Source organism: Lissotriton vulgaris, chromosome 1_1 (assembly GCF_964263255.1).
Source record: "Lissotriton vulgaris chromosome 1_1, aLisVul1.2, whole genome shotgun sequence".
Taxonomy (NCBI): domain Eukaryota; kingdom Metazoa; phylum Chordata; class Amphibia; order Caudata; family Salamandridae; genus Lissotriton; species Lissotriton vulgaris.
In genome coordinates, this window is record NC_141685.1 from 886,970,223 (window position 1) to 886,997,773 (window position 27,551).

Below are 27,551 nucleotides of genomic sequence, written 5' to 3' on the forward strand. Positions count from 1 at the left end.
TATCAGAGAATGTACAGATTTTACAACATTAAAAAAAAACCTCTTGAAAACCTGGCTTTTCTCACAGTAGTCCAATCTTGCCTCGCTCCCACATTGCAACGGCACCTAGAGAGCCTGGTAGGGATAATTCGTGCACCTAACAAATGTAACTAATAATAATAAATCTAATCAAAAACAAAAAAATTCACAGTGCAAATTTTTTTTTCAGCACCACAAATGCTTTCTTTTTAGGGGTGGGGGAAGCATGCCGTGTGTGAGAATAATTTAGCAGGCATGCACATCGCTTCCTGTTTAAATAGCCTCATAGTCCTTTTGCAAGTACTTCTTAAATTGACAGAACGCAGAGAACGTTGGAGAAGCGGTAGGCAGCAAATATGGTACTGCATCATATGAATTACTGAAGTAGACAATAGGAGCCACTGCTGCAGAAAATTACTTTGCATGCAGATGCAACCCTGTTGCAGCAATTAGCACTTCTGTAGAAAAGGTTATGTCAAGCATGCTATGGATGCTCAAAATGTTTAACACAGGCTTCAAATAAACAAACAAGTACTGGATTCTCGTGGTAAAAGAGATGGATCCCAGGGGTGAGAGACACCCTTATGTTTGGATACAACGACAAAGTGTTTTAAAACAGGCTTTTATTCCACAAGGAAGGAAATACAGTAAAGAACAAGTGATGAGGCACAAAAGAAAGTGAGAATAAAATCCAAATGGCTCCACCCCCCCGTTCCCCACCCCCCCCTCCACCGTGTCCACGCAAGTTAAGATATATCAGTCCTGGTTCTGGATACACTCCTTCACGTCCCCAGACAACAGAAAGAGGCCAGACCTCCTCCTTCCCACACACTACTCTCCTGCCAGGGCAGCAGCCACCTGTCTCACTTGGATTTCGAACTACGATCTCTGCTGCGGTCCCGGCTTCTCTTGTGACTACGACTTCGGCTGTGGGAGCGTGACCTGTGGCTGCGTCGCTTCTCCCGTGACTTGGAGCGGGTTCTCCTCTTTCGATCTCTGGAGGACGATCTTGAGCGGTGCCTTCGGCGGTCTCGAGAACGAGATCTAGGTACAGCAAAAGGGAACCACAGTATAAAAACAATGTTTGACACACATGCATTGCAAGCAATAGCACTGTGCAGTTAAAGAAAATTTTACCTGTAACCTGTTCTCAACATAAATATAACCCAAAGACTCAAACTTTCAGTGCCTGACATCTGCTACATAATATTGGATATTTAAAAACGCTTCACTCGGTCAACTTCACATACAATGCCCACAAAGACTTGTATTATCTACAGAAATCCGAGCGAAAACGTTCAGCAGCTTTTGTGTGGATGCTGTGGTACTTTTGCTAATATTTTAACAAATTAAAGCTACTATACCTGAAGAGTAATATTGTCTCCCGTGTGCAATTGAAGAGCTCTACAGACTATGATCTTGAGACCAGAATGCCCTCCGTTTAAGCGCTTTCACAGTTTTTTGGTGCCGCTTGTGCTGTACTTGAAAAAAATCTATTTTTTTAATATAAACTTATAAGGGACTTACATTCCACCTCTTCTCTTTCCTGGCTTCTCATTGGTTCCTGTGTGTGCTACTTTCCCCCCCATTTCTATTGGCTGTAGCATATTCGTCTGCATTTATCAATGCTTGTTCCTAGTCTGCTTAGCAGTTTCCCGTCTGCTTTGGTGGAACATATTTTCATACAGAATTGCATTTTACTCTTACAGCATATTTAACAATTTATCACCCAGAGAGATTAAGTGATTTGCATACAATAACAGCACGTTGCGCCACAGAGACTCGAACCGTGATCCCCAGCTCTGGTCCTGTGCCACATCATCTCCACTCCCTTGCTATTTGCCAGGGAGCTCTTTCTCTCTCCCCGACGATGATTAATTAAAACAGCTCATTATTCATCAGATAGGCAAAAATGATGCATTACCAATGCTTGAAAAGCTAGGCACCTCAAGAGCAGATCGAGCTCTTGCCCAAATGTTATGCTCTGAGACCGGGCTGGTGAAAAGTGAATCTGGTGAGGATCGCCAAATTGAGCAGCCAGTGATAAAAATAAGAAAAAGCACTTTCAAAGCCAATACGTCTCGTTTATGTCAGAGCTATTGGCAATGTGTTATAGCCATGCTGTATACCAGTGTGGCTGCTATTCAACATGGCTAAACGTTAGTGGCGAGGTGTGGGTTAGAGTGGCACAGGTTTTTTTTTAAAACAAAGTTTTATATAGCGCAAACTTGACCCGAAGGTATTGGGTATCAGAGCGCTTTACACGAGTACCAGTTGCATTACATGAGGACACAACTGGTTGGTGTTGTGTGGGTAGGTTGGAGTAAAGTGGAATGGGTTAGGTTGGTTTAGAGTAGTGTGAAGTGGGGTAGATAGGGGTAGAGTGGGGTAGATTGGTTCGGGGTAGACTGTGTGGAGTGGGGTAGATTGTATTGGGGTGTATTGGCGTAGAGTGAGGTAGACTGGAGTGGTGTAGATTTGGGTGAACTGGGGCAGATTGGAGTAGACTTAAGAGGAGTGAATTTGAGTAGAGTGGGGTAGACTGGAGATGGGGAGACTGCAGTGGAATAGAATAGGGTAGTGTGGAGTGGGGTAGACTGCAGTAGAGTGGGGGTAGATTAGGGTGGAAAACGAGAGCCAGCTAGGAAAGATGCACTTTGTTGAGTGGCTCAACAAAAAGAAGAAAAAAAATAGGTTCCAAACGTGCACGCATTGTAAGTACACAAATACTTGGGCCATGTTCTAGGTGAGGGTCACATGCAAGAAGAGACAAATGCAGACCACAGAACTGGCTAGCAGGAAGCAAGCAATTGAGAATGGCTTTGAAGCCCTCCAATGGTAAGCAATGGGAGGACTCCAAGCCCACTAACAGTAATCCGAATGTCTTGTGTATGCTTTTTCTACACAAGACCTAAAAAGTGTTTTATGCTTTACACTGTCTCGCTTGACCTCAGTGGTACGTGACTGGTTATCAACTTATTGTAAGTAAAGAGAAGCAGCCATTCTAGCCCGTTGGCTAAAGACTGTCAACCCGCGTACGATTTATTGCATTTTATAAATGAGATCTACAGTGATTTACTTATCTTTAAAAAAGTCATATTGCCGGTTTCCCTCAAGAGATTAGTGTCCATTTTAAGACTATATACTCTTAATAAATTGATGTAGGGTTACCCAGGATTGAGTACATGGTTTTATGAAGAAGCCTAACTTGACCCGATTAAGATTGGGACATTGTTACATGGTGCGGTCTCAAAACCATACCACATGATATCCACTTTTCTAAACTAACCGTATGGCTTTGTGACTTACAGGAATTTTCTTTAGTTAAGACTTTTTGTAACAACATATATATGACTAACTTAAAAAGTAAACTAACCACTGTCTCTTGTTTAAACACACAAAAGAAATTAAAGACAATTTTCGAGCAGGAAGGACAAGCATTAAAGCTTAGCACATATATAGAAAAAATGTGCACCGTCGCTCTACGGCAGCAGGCTGAGCTGTTTATCCTATAAGACAGCTCTAAGCAGTTGGTCTACTGTCCAATATGATGTGCTCATCAAAGAAGCCCGCCAGAATTAAGTTATAAAGCCCACCAATCTCATGCTATTCCAAGGAAAAGGGTGTGTTGTTCATGAATTGAGAAACTCTTCCTATGAAGGAGAACCACTATTACAGATAATAAGAAAACAAGTTACTTACATGTAACTTTGGTTCCCCAGTATTGGTAACTTTCATAGATTCCCATGCTTTGTATCATTCCACTCAGCCGGGGAGCCTCGGTAAATAGAAAATACCATAGCAGTATGTGCAAAAGAGAAAGAAAGGCCTAGGTCTCATCTCATTTTGTAGCATATCTACCTCTTTTTGTAAAAGAGACCAAAATTTTGCAACAACCAATCAGATTAGCCTCACCCCCTAGAACCCTCAGGAGAGAGCCTCAGATTTTCGCAGCCGTTGTGTATCAGTAACCACTTTTGCTGAAGGCTGAGCTTTCCCAGGGGAGGAGGGTGGGCGCATGGGAATCTATGAAAGTTACCAATACTGGGGAACCAAAGTTACAGGTAAGTAACTTGTTTTCTTGCCCCAGTATTGGAACTTTCATAGATTCCCATGCTTTGTATCAGAGTAGCTAGCAGTAAGTCACCAGTGCACATTTTGCTACATGAGTATTACAATATCTCTGCATAACCGGCATCATATGACAATCATATACCTTATAACAATACATCAGAAACATCATGTGCTACAAAATGTGCAATCATAGGAAGGAGGGATAGAAGGGAAAGCTCACCTCTCATTGGAAAAGATTTCTCAGGACTGCTTGTCCTGCTGCCGCTTCACTCCTTATGAAAGAGTCCAGGCAGTAATGCTTTGTGAATGTATGGGCACTGCTCCATGTAGCCGCCCTACAAATGTCTTTTATAGGGACTCCAGCGAAGAGAGCTGCCGAGAATGAAACTGATCTTGTTGAATGAGCTCATACAGGTCTGTCCAGCTGCTTTCATGCCGCTTGGTGGCAATAATGAACTGCACTTGAAATCCAGCGTGTGATTCCTTGTTTTGAGAGAGGAATACCTTTTCGAGGTGCACTAAAAGGCACAAAAGTTGAGATAATTTCTTCAAATCGTTTGTGCCTGCAAGATAAAATGTGAGACATCTCTGGACATCTAAAGAATGTAGAGACCTTCCTGCAAGGGATGTTGGTCGAGGGAAGAATGACTTTAGAACCACTGGTTCGTTCAAATGGAAATCCGAAGGGACCTTTGGACTAAATTTTGGATTGGTCCTTAAAAACACCCTGTCCTTTTTCGGTCTCGCCTCTCAATGCGCATGCGCATTGAGCGAGACTATAGGGGCTTAAATAAGCTTTACCTAGACCTGCGATTGACTGGCGATTTGATGCTGTGCCCGTGGCTTTTAGGTCAATGCGCAAGCGCATTGACCTAAAATGCGCGTGCACAGCATTAAATCGCCATCTGTTCCCCAGCAGCACTCCTCCCACACCCTTGAAGTGAAGCTTAGCTTCAAAGGCCCCTGCTGCTTATCACCCTCCTCACCGCTCTCCCCGCTCGGCCCCCTCCCCTGCCCGCCGTGTCGCATTTCTCCTCCCCTTCTCTGCCTTCCCTCCGTCTTGTTTTTTTTTTTTTTTACCCGCTCCGCCCCCTCCCCTGCCCGCCGTGTCGCATTTCTCCTCCCCCCTCCCCTGTCTTCCCTTCGTCTTGTTTCATGTGGATTTGCAGATGTGTAGGTAGTAACACCCTCTGTCGACCACTGGATCTATCTTGTGTTACGGTGGTACTCTTAGTCTGGAGTTGACTGTTTTTATTTCGCTACACTTATAGCATTTCCTCGTGTGTTGCCCATCCACTTCAATTGTATTTTTCTTGTTAACGATTGTGTCTCGTTGATATGTAGGGTTTTAAGTAACTTTTATTTAGTCAGGAAATTCTCCAGCATTTCTAGAACAGATGATGGTCTACTTGCGTAATGTGTTCGTTATTTTTTCCATGAGAGGACGCTTGCCGGGAATATTCCTGTTCTTGGTATTTCCTTGGTTTGCTGGATGTGGCACTGTCACCGGAAACCCCCTCGTTGTTTACCAGACTGTACCAGGAAATACCACGCACCGTTGCCGTGCACTCTTCACCTTCGGAGTTTCCCTTTTATAGCTGCTCCTTGCGCGCCAAGTGTAGATTTGTGAAATCTTGATAATCCACTTTGCGAGTGTCTGTCTCAGAGTTGCCAAGCTCCTCGGCCCCCTACCCTTGCCAGTACAGGATAGTTCTTTCAAGGCTCGCAAGCAGCCCGTCCCAAAGGAAGGGCAACCGCCTCGGCCCGCGCTATTCTGGGGCTATTCTGGGGCTATCCCCTCCTGTTGTATGTAACGCGCATTTATGATTTATAACAATAAAAAGCATCCCTGACATTTTTTGTTGTTGTGCAGCTAACTCGGCAACACCACTAGATGGCGCCAAATACTGTGGTGAGTAGAATCCCTCCTTGGAACCGGAACTGAAGAGTGACCCGCTACATTTTGTTGCTCCTAGCACCATAAAAACTTCTCGCAATGCAATTGGGAAAACACTTGTTACAAGTGATAGTTAGCATTTTGTGGTTTGACGTGTAGCTTGCACCATCCATTGCGAGTCTATTTAGGGCTTTGCTATAGGAACCTTCACCCTTTGGCTTGGGACATCATTCGCATCTAGGATCATGCCACGGGAAATGTTTAAATCACACCTTTATATTGGCTGTTGTGTGTATCCTTCCGCCTCCACTGGAATGCAAGTAGGTCTATTTCTCATCTGAAAACTACATTCTATTCACACATTTAATTTGTTATCATCCGTGCATTGTATGTGCAAATGTATTTAAAATGATTTTGCCCTACTGCAGGCGTCTATGTAACCACTTGAATCCGAGTGCTAAAGCTGCTGACTTTGCATGTACTTGCTTATTCTGGTCTAGCCAACTAAATGGCGGCATGGTGTGTTTAGGTCCGGGCGTATTAAACATTTAGAATGCATTTTTCTCCTAATGAACAGTGCAGCAGAGTCACGGTTCAGATAGACAGGGCTCCTTTCGAGGGTAGACGGGCTCGAGTCGAGAGTGGACACCGTCTACTTTCAATTATCAGAGGGTAGACGCCGTCTGCCCTACTGCAGAGCTGGACGCTTTCAGTGGCGTGCGGAGGTCCTTCCGTACTTCTCCCGGAAGTCACAGGAAAAGGCTCTCTTCTCTCTCTCCCTCTCCTCTACCTCATTCCCTCTCTTCCTCCCTCTCCCTCTCTCCGTCTACCTCTCTCCCTTTCCCTCACTTTCCTCTCTCACCCTCTCCTTCTCACTCTCTCCTTCTCACTCTCCTCCTCTTTACCTTCCCCCTTTTTGCTCTCCTTTTTCTCCCCATCTCCCCCTCTGCTTGCTCTCCTCTCTCTCCTTCCCCTCTCTCTCCCCTCTGTCCTTCGCTCTCGTCCTCCCCCTCTCTTCTTACCCTCCCTCTCTCCCTCTACCCTCTCTCCCTTTCCCTCACTTCCCTCTCCCTCTCTCCCTTTCCCTCTCTCCATCTCTCTATCTTCTCTCCCCCTCTCTCTCTTCTCTCTCCCCCTCTCTCTCCTCTCTCTCCTCTCTCCCTCTCTTTACCCTCTACCTCTCCCTACTCTTTTTCTCCCTCTCCCCATCTCCCACTCAGCACCACCACAGCATCACTGGTTCAAATATGTTCTTTCAATGTTTCAAGCTGTTTTCAAGCTTTCAAGCTTTATTATGATGTTAATATTTCACTTCTGTTCTTGGATTTTCGTCACAATAAAAAACACTGAACATAATCTTCACAAAAGTTATTTAGAAAAGTTTAAGCTATTGACATTACTAATTAAATAAATTATTTAAGTATTAATTATTTAAAAAAATTAAAAGCCATTGTTATTTGTAATATTGATACATCCAAGTCACGTAAATACAAAACATGTTGCATTACAAATGCTATAGGTGTCACATTTGCAAAAGTTATAACTATTGGCATTGTAAATGACAAAGCTATTAACTTAGCTATTTTAAAAAACACATAAATAAAAAAATAGTAATTTAGAAGACCAATAGCTCAAACTTTCCCAATGCGAGACCTATTGCATTTCCAATGCTTGTTTAACTGTAGAAAAGGTTCTAAAATGGATAGAGTTTGCAACTCTCCTACTCTCCTAGCTGAAGTGAGGGCTAAAAGGAGAGCTAATTTCCAAGACAAAATTTTTAAATCCACCCTCTGGATAGGCTTGAACGGAGGTTTCATGAGATGAGCCAGAACCAGCTTGAGATCCAGAACCAGCTTGAGATTCCAAACCGGAGGTGGTGGCCGCACTGGAGGAAAAACCCTGAAAAGACCTTTCAGGAACTGTTTGATAATTCTAGCAGACCAGAGAGAAGAACCAGAAGCTGTTCTTCTGAATCTTGAAATAGCTGCCAGATGTACTTTGATGGAAGAATGAGAAAAGGCCCGATTTAGCCAGCGATAGAATGTAAGGTAGTATTTGATGAGGAGCTGAAGAGAATGGATGGATGCGTTCACAATGAAACCACAGGCAGAAGCACTTCCATTTAGCACAATAGGTTTTGTTTGAACTTGATGCACGAGCTTGAGTTAATATCTCCCTACATTCCTGAGGGATATCTAATCTGTGGAACTCGCTGTGCTCAGGAGCCAGGCCTTCAAATGGAGAGATCTCGGATCTGGATGTATCGCCTGTCCCTGGGACATTGTTAATAGAGCTGGAATGGGACATAGGTGAAATGGTTGGACCTGATAAAGCAGGAGAAGTTGTGTGAATCAGAATTGGCGTGACCACTCTGGTGCTATTAAGGATCATCCTGCAAGGTTCCATCTTTGTTTTCCTGAGAAGCCGTGGGATTAGGTGATTTTGAAGAAAGGCGTAAACAAGTGCGCCTAACACTTCCTCCAGTCAAGTCAAGTCAAGTCAGTAAATTTATATAGCGCGCTACATACCCAGAGGGTCTCAAGGCGCTTGAAGAAGGGTGGGGAATTACTTGTCAAATATCCACGTTTTAAGTTGCTTTCTGAAGGCTAGGTGGTTGAGTAAGGCGAAGGTGAGTGGGAAGTGAGTTCCAGGTTTTAGCTGCCAGGTAGGAGAAGGATCTACCTCCCATGGTGGTTTTGTTGATGCGAGGTACAGTGGCAAGGGCTTGGTTGGAGGATCGTAGCTGGCGGGAGGGGGTGTAAAAGGACAGTCGTGTGTTGAGGCATTCGGGTCCGATTTCGTAGAGTGCTTTGTGTGCGTGGGTTAGGAGGCGGAAAGTAATCCTCTTATTGACGGGGAGCCAGTGGAGGTTTTTCAGGTGACCAGAGATGTGTTCTTTACGCGGGATGTCTAATCCGAGCCTGGCTGAAGCGTTCTGGATGCGTTGGAGTTTTTTCTGGAGTTTTGCGGTGGTACCGGCGTAAAGGGTGTTTCCGTAGTCCAGTCGGCTCGTGACCAGAGCGTGGGTGACCATTTTTCTAGTTTCGGTTAATAATTGGATCAAGAGTGTCTTGATCCAATTCCCACTCGTGACAGGCCGATTTCAGATGACTGAAGGGGTCTGCTGTGGTGTTGAGTGCCTGGTAGATGTTCTGCTGAAAAAACGACATTGTGGAGAATTGCCCATTCCCATATTCCCTGGTCTTCTTTCGAGAGCAGATGAGACCTCGTACCTCCCTGCTTGGTTATGTAATGCATGGCTGTTGTGTTGTCCGTCCTGACCAGCACGGTTGTGTCTTTAACTTTCGGCCTGAAAGCCTGCAAGGCTAGGCGAATCGCTATGAGATCTAAGAGATTGATATGAAGAAAACGCTATTCTGCGTACCAGTTACTGCTCACTTGGAGGTCCTGTAAGACAACGCCCCTCCCTTTCATAGAGGCGTCTGAGGTTAAAATCAGAGGGGACGGAGCCATTCTGAAAGAGACCACTCGAGATGTTCTCCTTGATAGCCCACCAGCCTGCTGCTTTTCTCATGAGAGGAGTGACCTTTAGCTTGCCCTAGAAAGAACCTTCCACTTGGTGCCCTCGCATGTTCAGTTGTTCTTGAAAGGGTCCGCATTCGCAGTCTGCAATGCGGAACTAATGGTATGCCAGATGAGATCAATCCTAGGAAAGACTTGTATAGACGAACTGACAGGGATCGTCTCTTTTGTAAATGGTTGGCCGAGAAGATTCGCTTTTTCAGTCCTTCTTCCGAAGGAAAAACCTTGCAGTTTCTTGTATCCCAAATGGAGCCCAGGAACTGGACCCGCCTGGATGGAATAAAGACTGATTTTTCCTTGTTGAGATGCAGACCCAGGTGATTGAAAAGTTGAATGCAACTTTCGACTGCCCTTGTCGATGCTTCAGAAGACGGAGCTTTTATCAACCAATAGTCTAGGTAAGAGAAAACTTCCAGTGATTGTTTCCTTAGGAATGTTGCTACCTGGGCCAACACCCATGTGAATATCCGCAGAGCGGATCGGAGCCCGAACGGCAGTACTTTGAACTGAAAGTGGCTCTTGGCTACTGTGAGGCGTAAATATTTTCTGGGAGCTGGGTGGATTGGAACGTGGAAATATGCGTCATGGAGATCAAGAGTCGCCATATAATCCCCTGGATTTAGAAGACGTAAGACGTCTTGAAGCGAGACCATTCAAAAAGAGTTTTATGAGCTAGGTGTCAAGCTCCCTCAGATCAAAGATTTGGCGCCACTTTCCTTCCGTCTTGTGGATGAGGAAAAAAAACCTGGAATAGAACCCTCTTCCTCTTTGAGAAAGTGGCACTGGTTCTATCGCTCCCTTGTTGAGCAGTTGACAAAACTTCGAGACGGAGAAGATGCAGGTGTGTTGATTCTGTGGCGCAAGGAGCTCTGGGAGGTGGAAGGTTTTGGAGTTCTAGTGTATGGCCAAATTGAACGATATTCAGAACCCACTGATCTGTTATGATCTTCCAGCAATTGAGAAAATGTGTAAACCTTCCCCCCCCATCGGTGTTACAAGGGGTGAAGGACCAGTAGGCAGAGCCAGGAAGCCGCTATTGGCGTTTAGAAGTATCTCTCCCTTAACGTCCTTGTCTACGAAAGACGTAGATTGATTTTGCCTTTGAGAGTACTGAGGCTTGAATGATTGTGCATAGGAGGAGTAGCGATGTTGATAACCTTCCCCATATTTAGAGAAACCTTTTCCTCTTGCACCCCACAAAGGTACTTTTCGATATTGAAGTGTGTCCAAAGATCTTGCCGTCTCGGTATCCTTTTTTTTTTAATGTCTTGTAAAGCATCATCTATATGCTTTGCCAAACAGCACATCTCCATCGAAGGGCAGATCCAGAATTTTATTCTGCACGTTCGGGCAAAACCAGGTACATCTCAGCCAACCTTGACGCCGCAGGACCGCTGAATCTGCCAAGGCACGAAAAGCTGTTGTAGCAATGTCCATTGCAAAATCTATAATCTCAGATGAAGATCATTCACCTTCTTCCAGGATCTTTCTCGCTTCCGCTTTGGCACTCACTGGAAGCTCATCAATGAAAGGAGAGAGATCGCACCACATTTGGCGAACATATGGTCTCAAAATTGCTAGTGCGTTCGAGGCCCTAACAAGGAGGCTAGACAGAGGAAAACCTCATGCCTACATTGTCTCTGCGCCTGCCTTCTCTGTCTGGCGGTGCAGTCAGGGGTGCCGTCGGGTTTTTTGATTTTCTTTGGGTTGCCTGAGAAATAACAGAGTTCGGTCTAGGTTGATCAATAAAATAGGCTGGACTGTCCTCCGGTGCCTTAACTTTTTACTCCAGACGCGGTAGAACCAGAGCTACAGTACCTGGAGACTGCATCACCTTCTTGCCTTCATTCCAAACATGCTCTACTATATAGATTCTTTAAAGGCTCTTTAAAATCATAGAGGAAACAGTCGGATTGTACCACAGGAACAGAAAGGCCAAATCTTTTAGATGCTCTTTCCATAAGATTATGGAAACCCCCTATGTCAGCTGGAGGTGAATGCACAAGGTCCGGGGACGGTGAAGCCAGATCTGGGATAACCTAATCGTCCTATTCTGCTTCAGGATTTTGGATATGTTCCACATTCTGGACCTCATCAGATGAATCATAATCATCATCTGGCACTGTAACTACATCATGCCCTTCTGTCACAGGCTGTTCTCCCTGACAGAATTATTATTATTTTTTTATATATATCCGTCGACACTGTCGTTGACTATGTAGACATAGTCGTTGACGCGGTTGTCTACACTGCCATCGTCGTAGACTGTGTCGTCTACACTGCCATCGTCGTAGACGGTCATCTACACTGCCATCGTCGTAGACGGTGTCATCTACACAGCCATCGTCGTAGACGGTGTCATCTACACAGCCATCGTCGTAGACGGTGTCATCTACACAGCCATCGTCGTAGACGGTGTCGTCTACACTGCCATCGTCGTAGACTGTGTCTACACTGCCATCGTCGTAGACTGTGTCGTCTACACTGCCATCGTCGTAGACGGTGTCGTCGACACTGCCATCGTCGTTGACTGTCGTCGACACTGCCATCGTCGTTGACTGTCGTCGACACTGCCATCGTCGTTGACTGTCGTCGACACTGCAATAGTAGTCGACGCGATCGTCGTCGACACTGCCATCGTCATAGACTGTCGTCGTCGACACTGCCAACGTCGTTGGCGGTGTCGTTGTCGACACTGCCATCGTCGTCGACTGTCGTCGGTGTAGTCGTAGACTGTCGTCGTCGATACTGCCATCGTCGTCGACTGTGTCGTCGTTGACACTGCCATTGTCGTCGACGAGCTAGACTTCCTCACACCAGTTTCTCCTGTTATAAGTCTCTTCCTCTCCTTTACACCTCGTTGAGGAGATTCAGGTGGACTCCGCCGGTCAGACCCCCGGGAGGTCTTTTTAGAGGCTTTTTGAAGAATTTCCTTTGTAAGTCCCATCCTCTCGTTTACACCTCAGTGAGGAGATTTAGTTGGACTGCGCCTGTCAGACCCATGGGAGGTCTTTTGAAGGAGTTTTGAGTGCGCTGCTCACAAGAAACCAGGTGAGATCGTATTCCTTCTCAGATCTCCACGAAGACGCAGCCGATGAGGCCTCATCACTGTCATACTAGAAACTGTATCTGATCTAGATTTTAGCTTCTGGAACCAGGTAAAAGACGGCCCTCATGGACCCTTATGTTTATCTTACCTAGAACTTGTGGTCCGGATACAGGCAATAAATGCCATCTTATGAGGGTCATTAACCTAACGCCTCCTTTTACAACAGGTAGCACAAGCTCTAAAAAGGCCTTTTTACTCCATGTCTGATGATGAAAAAAGGGGAAGACAGCATCCTGAAGAGAATACAGTTGAAAACCAAAAGTTGGAGAAATCTGAGCAGAACTCAGTGGAGACTCCCGTAGCACAACGTGCGGTAGAAAATCTGAGGCTCTCTCCTGAGGGTTCTAGGGGGTGAGGCTAATCTGATTGGTTGTTGCAAAATGTTGGTCTCTTTTACAAAAAGAGGTAGATCTGCTACAAAATGAGATGAGGCCTAGGCCTTTCTTTCCCTTTTGTACATACTGCTATGGTATTTTCTATTTACCGAGGCTCCCAGGCTGACGACGGGGAATGATACAAAGCATGGGAATCTATGAAAGTTCCAATACTGGGGCAAATGTTTTTCTCAACCACTGGATCTTTGCTGGTAACCTTGAACAGTTAACAAAATAGCAAGCCCCCTCAGTTAAGACAAATCAAAGCTCTAACCTGCAAATGTCGATTTTCTTTTTGACAGCAAAATATGATACATGAAACAAACTATCTCAAGATAAGTAGCACGGATGCAGGTTTTTCTATATTTGTAGCCTATAAAGTTTTAGGCAATAGGCTACTGTTTTTCAAGCTATTCTACCTGTTATCCTACCACTTCCCTCCCGCCTCTGCAACAGTGAAAGTAGAAACCTCAAAGAACAAAACTTAGCCCAGGTAAGAAAGTATGCAACTTTTTGCTATAACAGTATGCTCTGTTCTGCAAATAAGCTTCTTCCATTATTAGGCGCCTAATTTGTCTCCTCCTTCACCATGCAGGTAATACACTCGCCATGCAGTGTATGAAACATAAAAAGATGTGTACTTTCATCAGAAAACGTTCAGCCTGTATGAAAGCTTTTTAATTGCCTCCTTTTGCGCATCATATTATAACAGCCAGGTTTTGATTTTTGTCCTCCACTTACACTTACAATGTACCCAGCAGTGCGTGCAAGCACAGTAAGAGCCAACCCATTCTTCTTGATGTGTACCAAACTTAATCCAGAGGGGTCTGACTTCAGAGTCAGACCTGCCTGGTGTGTTTGTTCATCTGCACAGAATTGGGTGCTACTCAATTATTCCATACTCATTCCTTATTGCAATGTTCCAACTTAACCCCTCAGAGCTTTTTTCCCCTTATCAGAGTAGGTCTAGGAAACGGGAGTAGCAAGGACGAGACTGTTGCATGGAACTAGCCCTTACATATCTGAGCGCAAATATATCTCCGTGAAAAGGAGTGCTGAACGATCTGGGCTGATGAGCTAAGAAGATTTATGAATAATTGTGCAACCTATAGATGGCGCAAAGAGTAGCCATCACAAATTAGCAGGGATTCCAGACATATCGTTAGCATACGCATCAAAGCATAATGGTGCCAACACCTGGTAAATTATCATTGCAATATCATAATGGTGGCTGCGGTTTTGAAATCTGAAAAATATCTTTTTGTCATAGCATGCATACTGGGTTGGAAAAGGAGTTGGGAGGGGGCTTTCTAACATTAGTTTAATCAAATCTCATTTTTAATACCGTGGCTACTGGTTATCAGGTACACATCTTCGAGTTCAACAGAGCACATCCAGTCACCTTGAATCATACGAAAGATGATAGAGAGCCAGCACCCACAACAGTTCCTTTTTTTATCCATCTTTTCGGAGGTCTCAAATCTAGGATGGGTGCAAATTATTGTTTTACTCATCTTTCTCTGAGTATATAAAATGTTGTTCTTGTGAATATTTGGTACTCTTAACAGAATGGAGCTTTCCTCCATTCTGAGGGAGTGGAAATGTTTATAGTTCAATTTCAGTAGTTTTCTTACAAATGTGAAAAAGCCAGTCTTGGAAAGTACTGACTCTTGAGTGTACACATGTCTTAGGTGACGCTTTGCCAAGTGCCATGATAGGACCCCCCCCGCTTCACTCCCCCCTCCATAGGAGTGATTGACAGCAAGGGTGGATTATGGAATTTACTGATCATGCTGGATAGGGCTTCACCTGCTGCTTTGGGAGATTCTGATTTCTACCTCTACAGATTCTTCTTTGCCTCTCCTGGGATTGCAGACGATATTGAATCCTTTGCTATTGAGGCAGGGCGTCATGATGATAATAGAAGTGTTCAACATGTTTATAACACCCTTTGTGTGTAGCAAAGAAAACAGAAATCTGTTTTTTCTGTAGCCCTACTGCCTTCATAGAATGTATTATTTATTTACGTTATCTACAAATATTTCTATAGCCGCACAGCACAGTATTTGAGTACTTTCAAAGAACTAGAATTACATATGCTTTATGTAAGATAAGCTTAAAAATACAATTACTTTTGGCATAAACAAAGGAGGTAGAGAGAAAAGAAGGAGAAATGTAAAGGGTGATGAATTGTAATAAGGTAGATGGATCATCAAGAGGAAGAGGATAATGGTGGGGGTGGAGGAACCAGAGGGTAAGCAGAACATGATAATCACACAAGAGAAAGGTTAAGGCAAGCGATCTGTAAATCAGTCAACTACTAAGAAGTTGAAGCCAGTCATCCCAGAGAGGACGAGTATTCGAGTCTGATAGAACACTGCTTAAATTGTGCTGGACAGGAAGGTCTTGGTTATTTCCAGAAGGACAGGGTGTCTAATCCATTCTTAGTTTGGTTAGTAGAGTTCCTTAAGGAGGGTGGGTGCACACCAAGAGAAGGTGTGTCATTGGCCAAGCGGAGATCTGAATTTCAGGGATTCAAGTGTAAGAGGCCTTGTATTGGGGTATTTTGGAGCGACCCTGAAATTGTCATAAGATTAAGTAATTAGCTCGGTTTGTCTACGTGACACAGCAAATCCGAACATTATCCAAGCTTCTAATGGGAGTCAGTGGAGGTCGAATAACATTTGTGTGATGTGAGCACACTCTTCTCTGTGACTAATCAAGTGGAGGAGAAAACTAGTTTACGGGCAACAGGGCATATAGACTGAAAGACTAACCAGATGACGGTATCAGTGTCGATTCTGGAGAGAAGGAGCTCATTCGCAGCTGATTTGAGCTGATTTGTAAAGAGAAGCTATATTATTCTTATCACTTAGCAAAGGTGAAAATTTGCAGTCTGTGAAGATTTCTTCACATAAGAACTAATAAGGAAGCCTAGAGATTTAACTGTAGCAGAGGGGACGGTGAGAGGCTGAATTCCATAAGTTTCATGATGAGGTCTGGGTTGATCCTTTTTTTGGATTCGAGAGGTACAATTAAAAAGGCAGTTTTCCGTCGCCTGGTAAATATCCATTCCATGTCACTTTGGAGTGTAGGTATACCTAGTTTTGAAGAGAGTTTCAAACAGAGTTGTGTGTCGTCTAAATTGGGCCCTTACAAATTAAATTAGACCAATATGCAAAGCGGGGCAGAATGGTTACTCAGTCCTCCTTTTTTCAAGTGCCTTTGGATACAAGGCATCTGTGATAAGGTGGTAAGGATATCCGCCACATTTGTGAAGGTATAACCCATCCGCTAAGCTCAAAATATGACCTTAAGTCTTCCAATAAGAGGCCAAGGGATACCACATACAAATTGGAAATAAATGAAGATAGGATTAAGACTTGCAGAACACCATAAGATATTTGGTCATGCTAGGATGTGGAGTTACAAAAGGTGACTAGCGGCAAACATCTGGTGAGGAAGAATCTGAACCAACAAGAGTTTAAGGCCCACTCTGTCCCAAAGTAGATCTGGTTCTCTTGACAGCTGTTTTGATATTGTTCCTATTTGTTTAGTCCTATTTGTTTCTGTACAGAATATAGAGCGGTCATATTGTCTGTCCTTATCTTGACATCCAGATGTGAGATCAGTGACAAGAAGTCCATGGCTAGACTGACTTCCCTTAGTTTCAGTATGTTTAAGTTCAGCTTTTGTACTTTAGCAGATGTCACTTGTGGACAGATTCTTCAAATGTGTTCTCCAGCCTTGCATTGAGGCATCGGTTTACTAAAAATATACATTTTCTTTGTTCATACACCAAGTCAGAGCTTGCTTCATTTATATGGTTATTTGAATGAAGATGTCACATTGACATTTGACCTGCTCCACTATATGTCTAGTTGTTCTTGCAAGGTTATCATTCATAGAGAATAACTTCTGTAGGATTAACAGACTGCAAGAGGCAACCAGTCAAATATGTTTTTTTAAGTGCTATGTAAGATGTCTGTTGATGTCCTGGACCAGTTTCTTCAACCTTTCTTCAATCCCTGGGACGGATAAGCCTTCCAAAGATCATTAAAGAGGTTTCATCAGTAAAGAGGTTTGCCCCGAAAAATCAGATCAGCTATGAAATAACATTGTATTTAATGTAATTTGTTCATTTGTTTAAACGCCAAAATGATAATTTATGGCATTTTTATAAACTTGAAAAGACAAGACAGTTCACTAATTCAATGCCTTATTGGTGTATTTCGATGTCAGACTGGCTCTGAGGTGTGTGAGGGGCAATCTACATCCTAACTGTGGTGTTTTATTTTTTATAGAACCAAGCAGATGGTAGAGGGGGCCCATTTTAATTGATTGACCTGGGGCCGATGGCACCCTTGCTATGCCACTTTTCAATCACTCACTTAGAAGTTAAGAACAATTTTTACGCCCCACCAGAGAAGTACTGGCTACCAGGAAAGTCACATTCAAGGAGAGAAACTGCAGCAGAAATGAATGCTTGGCTGAAATGGAGGCCCATACATCAAGTAAAGCTAATATTCATGTACAATCAAGGGAATTGTGGTAATCTAAGAAAAGTACCTTCCTAAACATTTTCCATTAATGATTTAATAGAAGGACGTTTAAAGATGGGCTGCTGTGTTTTCTGTAAGTAGACAGCTATTGCTGCCAGGTGTATACAAGTCACACCCAAAACCCTCTTGTCTGCAGCGATTGTCTTCCAATTGTTGTACCTCTGTCTGCCACAACTGACAGATGTAGTGTCCCAAAATGAAGAACTCTATGTAGAAAGTCCAAAAGACTCTTATTGGCTTACGGGGCTTAAATTAATTATCCCAAATGCTCTCTTTTGTGGTAGTGTGAGTGAGCAGATTAGGCATATCAGGTGGTAGTGTTAAGCATTTACTGTACACAGACAATAAGAAATCAGTTACTTACCTGTAACTGCAGTTATCCAGTATTGGTATCTTTCACAGATTCACATGCTTGAATCATTCCCAGTCGTTGAAGTGAGAGTCCCACGGTAATATAAATAAAGCAGTAATTAAAATACTTCCATAGACTATCACGGACACAACCATACATGTAATAGCCTGTCTACCTCCTTTTTAAACTAGCATTGGGATAGCCAATAGGTCTCGCCTTTGGGACCTTACAAGTGTTTAGCCATGCAACACTCGATGTTGTTGCACCAAGGATATTGTGCTGGATAACTAAACACTTATAAGGCCCCTAAGGAGAGACCTATTGGCTATGCCAATGCTTGTTATTACCTAGTCTGAGACAAATAGTGACCAAGTCATGAAACCAGTCATGCACGAGAATTTAATCTGCAGAGCCTAGGGAAGAGGACGCACCAGACTGATGCAACTGACCACGCTGAACTTTAAAACCCTCACGATCTCGATCTAATTCGGCTTATTTCACGTTGCAACAGTTGACCATGGGCGGTAGGGGGTGACGGAGGTCATCTGTCACGAGCATGCCTTTAACTGCGTCCTTGAAACATTCCTTGCCTCTCGAGGAGACCACACTTCCACAGCCAGCTTTAGGGCGGTGCGACCAGTGCCAGGGCACTGGGTGCTGGCTTTGGGGGCACCTTGTTTTCAAATATATTCTGGATGTAACAGCACCTGCTGCAGCTTTTTTGCCTCCAATAAAAATGTCAAAATTACTCTAGTGATTAATGGGTCTGCTGCACAGAGATCAGAGTGTTGTCTAGTGGAAGTTGTGTTTTATCATACGGTAGCGTAGATGGTTAATATGCTTTCTGCAAGGGCATCTACCATTCAGATCACAGAAGTGTATGTAAATAGTTCAGTTGGTTTCTGCTTATGTCAGACATCCTTTTGTTACTTGCACTTTGTAGGTTAAAATCCTAACGTAGAACAGTGACTTATTAACTTATCAAAGAGCAGCCTGCCGACTGCAAGGTATAGGCATTGTTTTCTTACCCAGTCTTTCATTATCATTTATATCAAAATAACGCGGATAGGGAATCACGTTCGTATGAGGGTATGTTTTTGAGCCTTTCTGATCATGAGACATTGAATGAAAACGCGGTTTTCATTGGAAACACTGGCTTTGGAATAGTTTTCAAATAATTTTAGCAGATTTTGATGAAAAATTACATTTAAATTACACGGATTTCTGTGACTCCAGAAAGCGCGCAAGCTTCTTATTTGTTTTTCGAAATACAGGGCTTTAGCGCCCTTTGTCGCAAACGCTAGGTATGTGCATTCCAAGTGTAAGTTTCTTGGTTTGCGCACACAGAAAAAAACAAGCATTGGCCGTGCGGCCATAAAAGTAACACAGTGCGGCCACGAAATGAAATAAAAAAATTTAAAAAACCCGAGTGGTGACACGGGTTGTGTGCACGCACGCGACGGGAAAAAGTGCTGTGCACTTAACAAGCTGTCGGCTGGCCTGGGTAGCACTTTTAAACCACCTACTAAATTTCTCGCAAAGCAGCACATGTGCTCACTCTAGCGAGACTTAAAAGGACCAAACTTAAATACAACCAATCAGTAACCAGCAACCTCTAGAACCTTCCCAAAAGGCGTAATCCTTCACATTTCCCAACAATTATGTGGATAGTAATCCTGGAGTGCAAGGGGAGCCTCTCTTGGGAGGAGGGTGGGTTGCATGTGAATCTATGAAAGATAACAATACTGAATAAGGAAAATGCTACTAACCCAGTATACATCTGTTCTTGGCATATAGAGCTGTAGAGTCATATGCTTTAGCATAGATCGCCATCTGGTGTTGGGTCCGGATGTTTGCACTTTGTTTTTGTTCGAAGAAGTCATGTAGTCACGAGGTAGGCAGCGACTCCTTTCGGTGACAGTGCGCATTGGCATCGACTCAATCATTAGATTGTTTTGCCATAAAGGGTGATGATGCAGTGATATCTTACTTCGATACAATTCACATGGACATCTATCTTTACTACTTTACTAACTTCAACAGGTGAAGGTTCCCATGGGGGTGCGTGGGCACATGACTCTACAGCTCAGCATTTTCTGTTCGAGGCATATGAGCTGTATAGCATATGCTTTAGCATAGACTATAAAGCAGTTATTTCTGAAGCAATGGCTAACCTGTAGTTGTTGCAGTGGTTTGAAATAGTGTTCGTAAACCTGCCTGGCCCACACTAGCTTGTTGTTTTGCTTGAAGGACTCTCTTGACCCACAGGAAACCAAACATAACGTCCCATATCCTGTCTTCTCCTACCATCTAAAATATTAGAAAAAGACATAAACCAGGAGTTAATGGATTTTGTAGACCTCAACAATATTCTGGACGACACCCAATATGGCTTCAGATCAGGTCACTCCACAGAAACTGCACTAATAATAGCTACAGAGGAAGCCCTTAGGACCGCGGACAAGGGTGGCAGAGCTGTCCTAATATTACTGGATTTGACAGAAGTTTTTGATACAGTCAACCATGGGAGTCCTACTAGTAGGAATCTGAGACACTGCCCTAATCCTACTCAGGTCCTTTTTAGACGCCAGAATACAACAAATCCACTGGGATGGAATTCAGTCTGGAGAGTTTTTTCTCCCATGTGGAGTTTCCCAGGGTTCGGCGCTTTTCCCCACCCTTTTTAACCTGTACGTGACTCCACTGGCCAAACTAATAAAAGCTCATGGTCTGCAATTGGTATCTTATGCAGACGACACTGAGCTAGTGGTGTCACTTACTCATACTGTAGAAGTCACAGCGGAGCGGTTCCGTAACTGCCTCCTAAGTGTAAAGAGCTGGATGAACAGGAACTTGCTAACAGCTAAACACTGAAAAACGGAGGTGATTAAATTTGGACACAAACCTTCCATCTGGAGTCAGCTGTGGTGGCTTCCAGAAGCTGGCATCTGTCCCGTACCGGCACAAAAAGTTAGGAACTTAGGATTTGTGATCAATAAAGATCTTACACTCACTGCACAAGGCAATCAAGTCACATCGGCCTGCTTTCTTACAATCAAGGTCCTTAGGAAAATACTACCATTCATGCCATTCACATTAAGGAAAACGGTAGTTGGAGCCCTTATCTTATCTCACATTGACTACTGCAACGCAATGTACCTAGGAACTGACGAAAAGCAGCTTTCCAAACTCCAGCCATTGCAAAACGCTGCAGCAAGAGTACTGTTGGATCTTCCAAAACGTCACCCAACTTCCAACGGCATACGCCAACTCCACTGGCTTCCTGTTCGTCGTACAGTACAGTTCAAGGCCCTCTGTCTAGTTCACAAAACCATAAATGGAGGAGGGGCTGAGGACATGAAAGGAAATTGCTACTTACCAGTATGCATCTGTTCTTGGCATGTAGAGCTGCAGAGTTACACACTGTGCATAGATCGCCACCTAGTGTTGGGCCCGGATGTTTGCAGTTTGTTGTTGTCCTTAAAAGTTCTTTGGAAGTCACGAGATAGGGGACTTCTCCTTTGGACCACAGTGCGCATGGGCATCGGCTCCATCCTCAGATTGTTTTTTTCCGCCATTGTGCTCGGGTGTGTTTCCTGCGCTCCTATTTGGAACTGAATTTCCTTTGGCACGCAATCCTCATCCAGTTCGGCAGTATTGTTTCGATCGCGCTCCAACAGTAGGTGGCGATCTATGCACAGTGTGTAATCTGCAGCTCATATGCCTCGAACACTCTTTCCCCGCTATGTACCAAATTGCACACTAAGATCGGGTAGTCTGGGCCTGATCTACCTTCCCAGAATAAAGAGAGCTAGATGAGGGGCATACTTTCTCAAAGCAGCAAAGCTATGGAACACCATGCCCACCGAGCTACGCCTAGAAACAAATAAGATCCATTTCAGAAAGGCATTAAAGACCTGGCTTTTCACCATGGCCAAACTGATATTTGCATCCATATCCTCCATGTAGGGCCAAGACACCTCAGCATAAGTGCGCTTAATAAATAATTCAGTCAGTCAGTCTAACACATCAACACAATATTGTTTTGTGAATGTGTGTGGTGTAGACCATGTTGCAGCTTTGCAGATGTCATCTATGGGTAGGTTTCCTAAGAATGCCATAGAAGCCCCTATTTTGCGTGTAGAGTGCACTCTAGGGAAAATTGTTAATGTGCGCTTAGCTTTAATTGAGCATATTTGAAAGTACTTAACTATCCACCTTGCAATGCCTGATTTTGATATAGATTGCCTTTATGTGGTGGAGCAAAAGCAACAAAACGTTGTTTAGTTTTCCTAAAAGGTTTTGTTCTTTCTATGTAGTATAGTAATGCTCTCATGACATTAATATGTATAGGGCACGTTCCGCCATTGAATCTGGTTGAGGAAAGAACACAGGCAACTTAACAGATTGGTTAATATGAAAGGCAGAGATGACTTTAGGTAAAAATTTGGCGTTAGTCCGTAGAAACACTTTGTTTTGGTGTATTTGTAAAAATGGTTCCTCAATAGTTAGTGCCTGAAGCTCACAGACTCTTCTTAGAGAAGTGATGATTATAAGGAAAGCAACCTTCCAGGTGAGAAATTGTATTTCATATTTGTGCATTGGCTCAAAGGGTAGCCTCATGAGTCTTGTAGGGACTATGTTGAGATTCCACACTGTAGAAGGTGGAAGTCTGGGGGGAATGAGTCTTAAGTCCTTCCCTAAAAGCTTTATTAGCGGGCAATCTAAAAAGAGACAAGTGCTGTCTATTTTGCAGATATGCAGCTATTGCAGCGATATGTAAGCGAGGTAAGCGTATGGGTGTGTACGCTAAATTGGAACGTTGTAGGTGTAATAGATAGCAAATTATGTCTTGAATTGAAGCATCTAGTGGATCATTGTGATTGTTGTTACAGTAAATGACAAACCGCTTCCACTTTGCTGCGTAGCATGCTCTTGTGGCAAGGCGTCTAGCCTCTTTGATAACATTCATACAGTATGGCGGAAGATGAAGTTAGCCAAACTCTAGGATTTCAGGTGCCAGATCACAAGGTTGAGCTGATTGGGATCTGGATGTCTTATTTCTCCATGGTTCGGAGTAAGAAACCTGGGGGAAAGGTATTGCTTTGTTGGGGAACTACTGATAGCTCCAACAGAATTGTATACCAGGGTTGTCGGTCCCATGTGGGAGCAACTAGGATAAGCGCCAGGGAGTGCTGTTTGAATTTCCGAACCACTAACACAATGAGAGGGAGCGGTGGAAAAACGTAGACAAATATTCCTGAGCAATTCATTCATACTGCATTGCCTTTGGACAATGGGTGTGGATGCCTGGATGCGAAGTTTGTCCATTTTGCGTTTAGGTGGGTGGCGGACAGATCTTTCTCTGGGAAGCCCCACATTTGAAAGAATGGGAGGAGAACTTGAGGTTGGAGTTCCCATTCGTGGATCTGCTGTCGTTGACAGAGCAGATCTGCAATTTGGTTGTTTACTCCTGGAAGATGTTATGCAAAGAGCTATATATTTTTTAGATATGGCCCAGCTCCAGATGCTCTGTGCTAGCTCCGAGAGCTGGAGAGAGAGAGCATACCCCCTTGCTTTTGTATGTAGTATATCGCTTTCATGTCTGTGTGAACCAGGACAGCTTTGCCTACTAGAAGTAGTTGAAAGGCTTTCAATGCTAGAAAAATTGCTAGCAGTACGAGATAGTTTATGTGGAGTTGTTTTTGTTGCAGAGTCCACATGCCCTGAAAAGGTTTTGTATGTTCCACCACTGCAGAGAGCGAGGAGTATGGCCATCTAACAACACCAGATCTGATAACTGACCATGAGCCTGGTTCCACTGATGTGCTAAGCCTTCCTGTAGGAGACTCATTTGAAGTCTTGCATAGGGAATGATTAAAATGCAAGAACCCATCATTCCGATCAATTGCATGAACAGTTGGGCTAGTAATGAGTGTTGAGGCTGAAACTGTGATATTAGAGCTTGCATGTTGCGAATCTTGACTGGGTTGGGGTACGCTAGAGCTTTGCGAGTGTCAATTGTGGCTCCTAGATACACTTGTGTGTTGGATGGTTGGAGGTGAGACTTGGTGAGATTTACAGTGAACCCCAAGTAGTGAAGCAGTTGGACTGTCTCTAGTGCGGTGTAGGCAGCTTTGTTGTGATCTGGCTTTTAATCAGCAAGTCTTCTAGGTAAGGGAAGACATGAATGTGCTGTCTTCTTAGATGAGCTGTGACTACTGCCAGGCACTTGGTGAAAACCCTAGGTGCTGTAGTTACTCCAAATGGGAGAACTTTGAACAGATAATGTTGTCCGTCTACCAAAAACCTGAGATATTTTCTGTGAGCAGGGTAAATGGGAATATGGAAATAGGCGTCTTAAGTCTAGAGTCGACAAAGTCGCCTTGCTGAAGTAGTGGGAGCACCAGTAGGAGTGCAACCATGTGAAAGTGGTCCAACGGTATGTACAGATTCAGCTGTCTGAGGTCTAGTGCAGCATAGGCCTAGAGAGCCGTCCTTTTAGGGAATTAAGAAATACAGGGAGTATACCCTGGTCCCTTGATATATTAATGTGACTGGCTCTATAGCATGTTTTTGTAAGAGATAGAACCTCTTGCTTTAAGAGGGTGATCTGTTCCTTTGACATTGCATGTGCACTTGGAAGAATATTTGGGGGAGTGTTTGTAAGCTCCAGGCAGTAACCATATTGGATAATTTGTAGCACCCACTTGTCTGAGGTGATTGAATTCCAGACAGGTAGGAATTGGGAGAGACGTCCCCCAACAGGAGTGGGATGATCGGGGCTAGCAGAAGGAAGTCACTGTTTGTTTACCGGGGAAGTGCGTGTGGAATTACCTGCATCTCTTCCCCTACCATTGTTTCCTCTAAAACCTCCTCTACAATAAGCTCTGGACGAGGGGGAGGAATTCTCTGTAAGCGGAGGAAGGATTCTCTTTGGACACCGTTTTTGAACCACCCCTGTAAAATGAGAGGCGAAAGGTACTCCTACTGGCAGGGAACTGTAAACCCCCATGGACTTTGCTGGAAAAGATGAAAAAAACACTGAGGTTGCAAAGTATCAACAGCTGGGCCGAATAGAGGTTCTTTGTCAAAGGGTTGGTTAAGTATGGAGGTGTGCACCCCCGGCTTAAATCCAGAAATTGAGCTAAGCGTGTCTGCGTAATAGTACACTGGTGTTAATTGATGAGCTGCTGTGTCTGCTGCGTCTAGTGCACATCTAATGGAGGTATTGGTAGGAATATGCTACTTACCAGTATGCATCTATTCTTGGCATGTAGGGCTGCTGAATTCATATCTGTGCATAGATCGCCGCCTAGTGTTGGGTCCGGATGATTGCACATTGTTGTCCTGGAAGAGTCTTCGAAGTATCACGAGATAGGTGGCTCCTCCCCTGGACTACAGTGCGCATGGGCATCCTCTCCATCTTCGGATTGTTTTTCGCCATTGTGGCAGAGATGGAGTGTAGTACAGTAAGTGATGACCATGCCTAAGAATGATTCTGAGTGCTACAGCTGCGACAGGCACCGGGGGAGGAGGGCGGGCGATATGAATGTCAGCAGCCCTACATGCCAAGAACAGATGCATACTGGTAAGTAGCATATTCCGTTCGAGGCATGTGGGCTGCTGAATTCATATCTGTGCATAGAATAAATAGCAGTTACCTCCTTAGCGGCGGTTGCCCGTGCCAGCTGCAGCAGTCTGAAAAAGAGTTTTGAGAACAGCCTGTCCTACAGCAGCTTGCTGTTTGGAGTGCACATCTACGCAGTAGTGTCTGGTAAATGTATGTATGGTGGTCCATGTGGCTGCTCTACATATATCCTCTAGGGGAATGTTACCTAGGAAAGCCATGGATGCCCCTAACTTGCGTGTGGAATGCGCTCTTGGGGGAACTGTTAATGTGCGTTTAGCTTTTTGATAACAGATCTGTATGCACTTAACAATCCATCTGGCTATACCCGATTTGGAAATGGGGTTGCCTTTGTGTTGTGGGGAGAAGGCAACAAACAGTTGCTTAGTTTTCCTGAAATCCTTTGTCCTGTCAACGTAATACAGGAGAGCTCTTCAAACATCTAAAGTGTGCAGTGCTCGTTCTGCCACTGAATCAGGATTTGGGAAGAAAACGGGTAGCTTTATGGTCTGGTTAACGTGGAACTGCGACACCACCTTAGGCATGAATGTGGGGTTGGTACGCAGCACTACCCTATTAGCATGAAAGGCTCTTGAATAGTTTTTTTTTTCCAAGACCTTTATTAGGTGTAAAAAAAGGAACTTACACAGCCTCGTCCGCCTACAACCTGAGATAGCAGGCCGGCAGCAGCTTAGAGTAGTAACACAGCAGCAAAGCACAATTAGGTGGAGACAGTTCGTTAAACACAGCATGTCGCCTACAACCCTTTCGGGCCGGGAGCGTCAAAAGTAGAACAAGGCCATGCACATTACGTCATCTTACTAATTATGTTCCAGAGCAATTATAACTCAGCAGCTGGACATCAGAGGTCTCTTATTTTTCTGTTTTCGCCCTCCTCCCTCACCCTCCAACCATCAAAACCTGAGAACAAAAGTGAGGATTCAACAGTGTACAATCTCCCCCTCATGTATGTCCACCATACAGAGTATGTGATTCAGCGTAATGACCGGAGCAGGGCGAGCAGAGGGAAAAATTCCCTCCAGGGGAATGGCTGAGGCATAGGTGTAGCGCCCTGCAATCCCTGGCAAGGGGTACTGTAGAGGGGGAGTGAATCGAGCGGTTAGGTAACGTGTCTGCGGTCAGGAAAGTGCTCTATGCGTGCAAGTAACGGGCAAGCCCCGTGTGAGCATTTGTAGTTGGGAAACGTGCATGGAATGCGCGAGAAGGCCCATAGCCCCTAGTAGTGTGGCGTGTACAGGTTGGCTCGGGGTCTGTCACGAAAAGTTTACTGCAGTGTAAGTGTGTGCCGCCGCAATTATCCCTGACATGGTGTAATGTTCGTTCGTGGAGGTCAGCGTGCGGGTGATCTGACGAGTGGGGAGGGGGAGGGGGGGGGTGGGGGTGTCAAGGAGGTCTGACGAGGAGGGTAAAGGCTCTTGAATAGTTAGTGCTTGAAGCTCACTAACTCTTCTTAGCGATGTGATTGCCACTAGAAAAGCCACTTTCCATGTTAGAAACTGTATCTCACAAGAGTGAAGAGGTTCTAAGGGTGGTCCCATTAATCTGGTGAGAACCACGTTCAGATTCCAGACAGGAGAAGGAGGGTGTCTGGGAGGAATCACTCTTTTGAGTCCCTCCATACCCTGAAAAGATAAAAATGCTGTCTGTTTTGAAGATAAGCAGCCATAGCGGCCAAATGTATCCGGATGGAACTGTATGTCAGATTGCATCTGTATAGGTGTAGCAAATAGCAGATAATGTTTTGCGTGGACGCATCCAGCGGATTTATGTAATTATTGGAACATTAAATGACAAATCGCTTCCATTTGGCCGCATAGCATGCCCTGGTAGGTCTCCTTGCCTCCTTGATGATGTTCATACAGTCAGGGGGTAAGTTGAGGTAGCCAAACTATGACCTCAGGAGCCATATTGCAAGGCTCAACTGTTGCGGATCTGGGTGCTGAATGTCTCCATGGCTCTGAGTGAGGAGAC

The 27,551-nt window shown here is 44.3% G+C and overlaps 1 protein-coding gene across 2 annotated transcripts in view; it reads right to left on the reverse strand.

Annotated features, from left to right (window-relative positions):
* Nucleotides 1-624: 624 nt before the first annotated feature.
* Nucleotides 625-27,551, reverse strand: part of LUC7L2 (LUC7 like 2, pre-mRNA splicing factor) — a 172,186-nt gene continuing 145,259 nt past the window's right edge. For both annotated transcript variants that reach the window (XM_086958807.1, XM_086958805.1), the window contains one exon: nucleotides 625-1,062. In XM_086958807.1, the coding sequence (XP_086814933.1) occupies nucleotides 882-1,062 (181 nt within the window). In that variant the 3' untranslated portion in view covers nucleotides 625-881. The remainder of the gene's footprint in view (nucleotides 1,063-27,551) is intronic.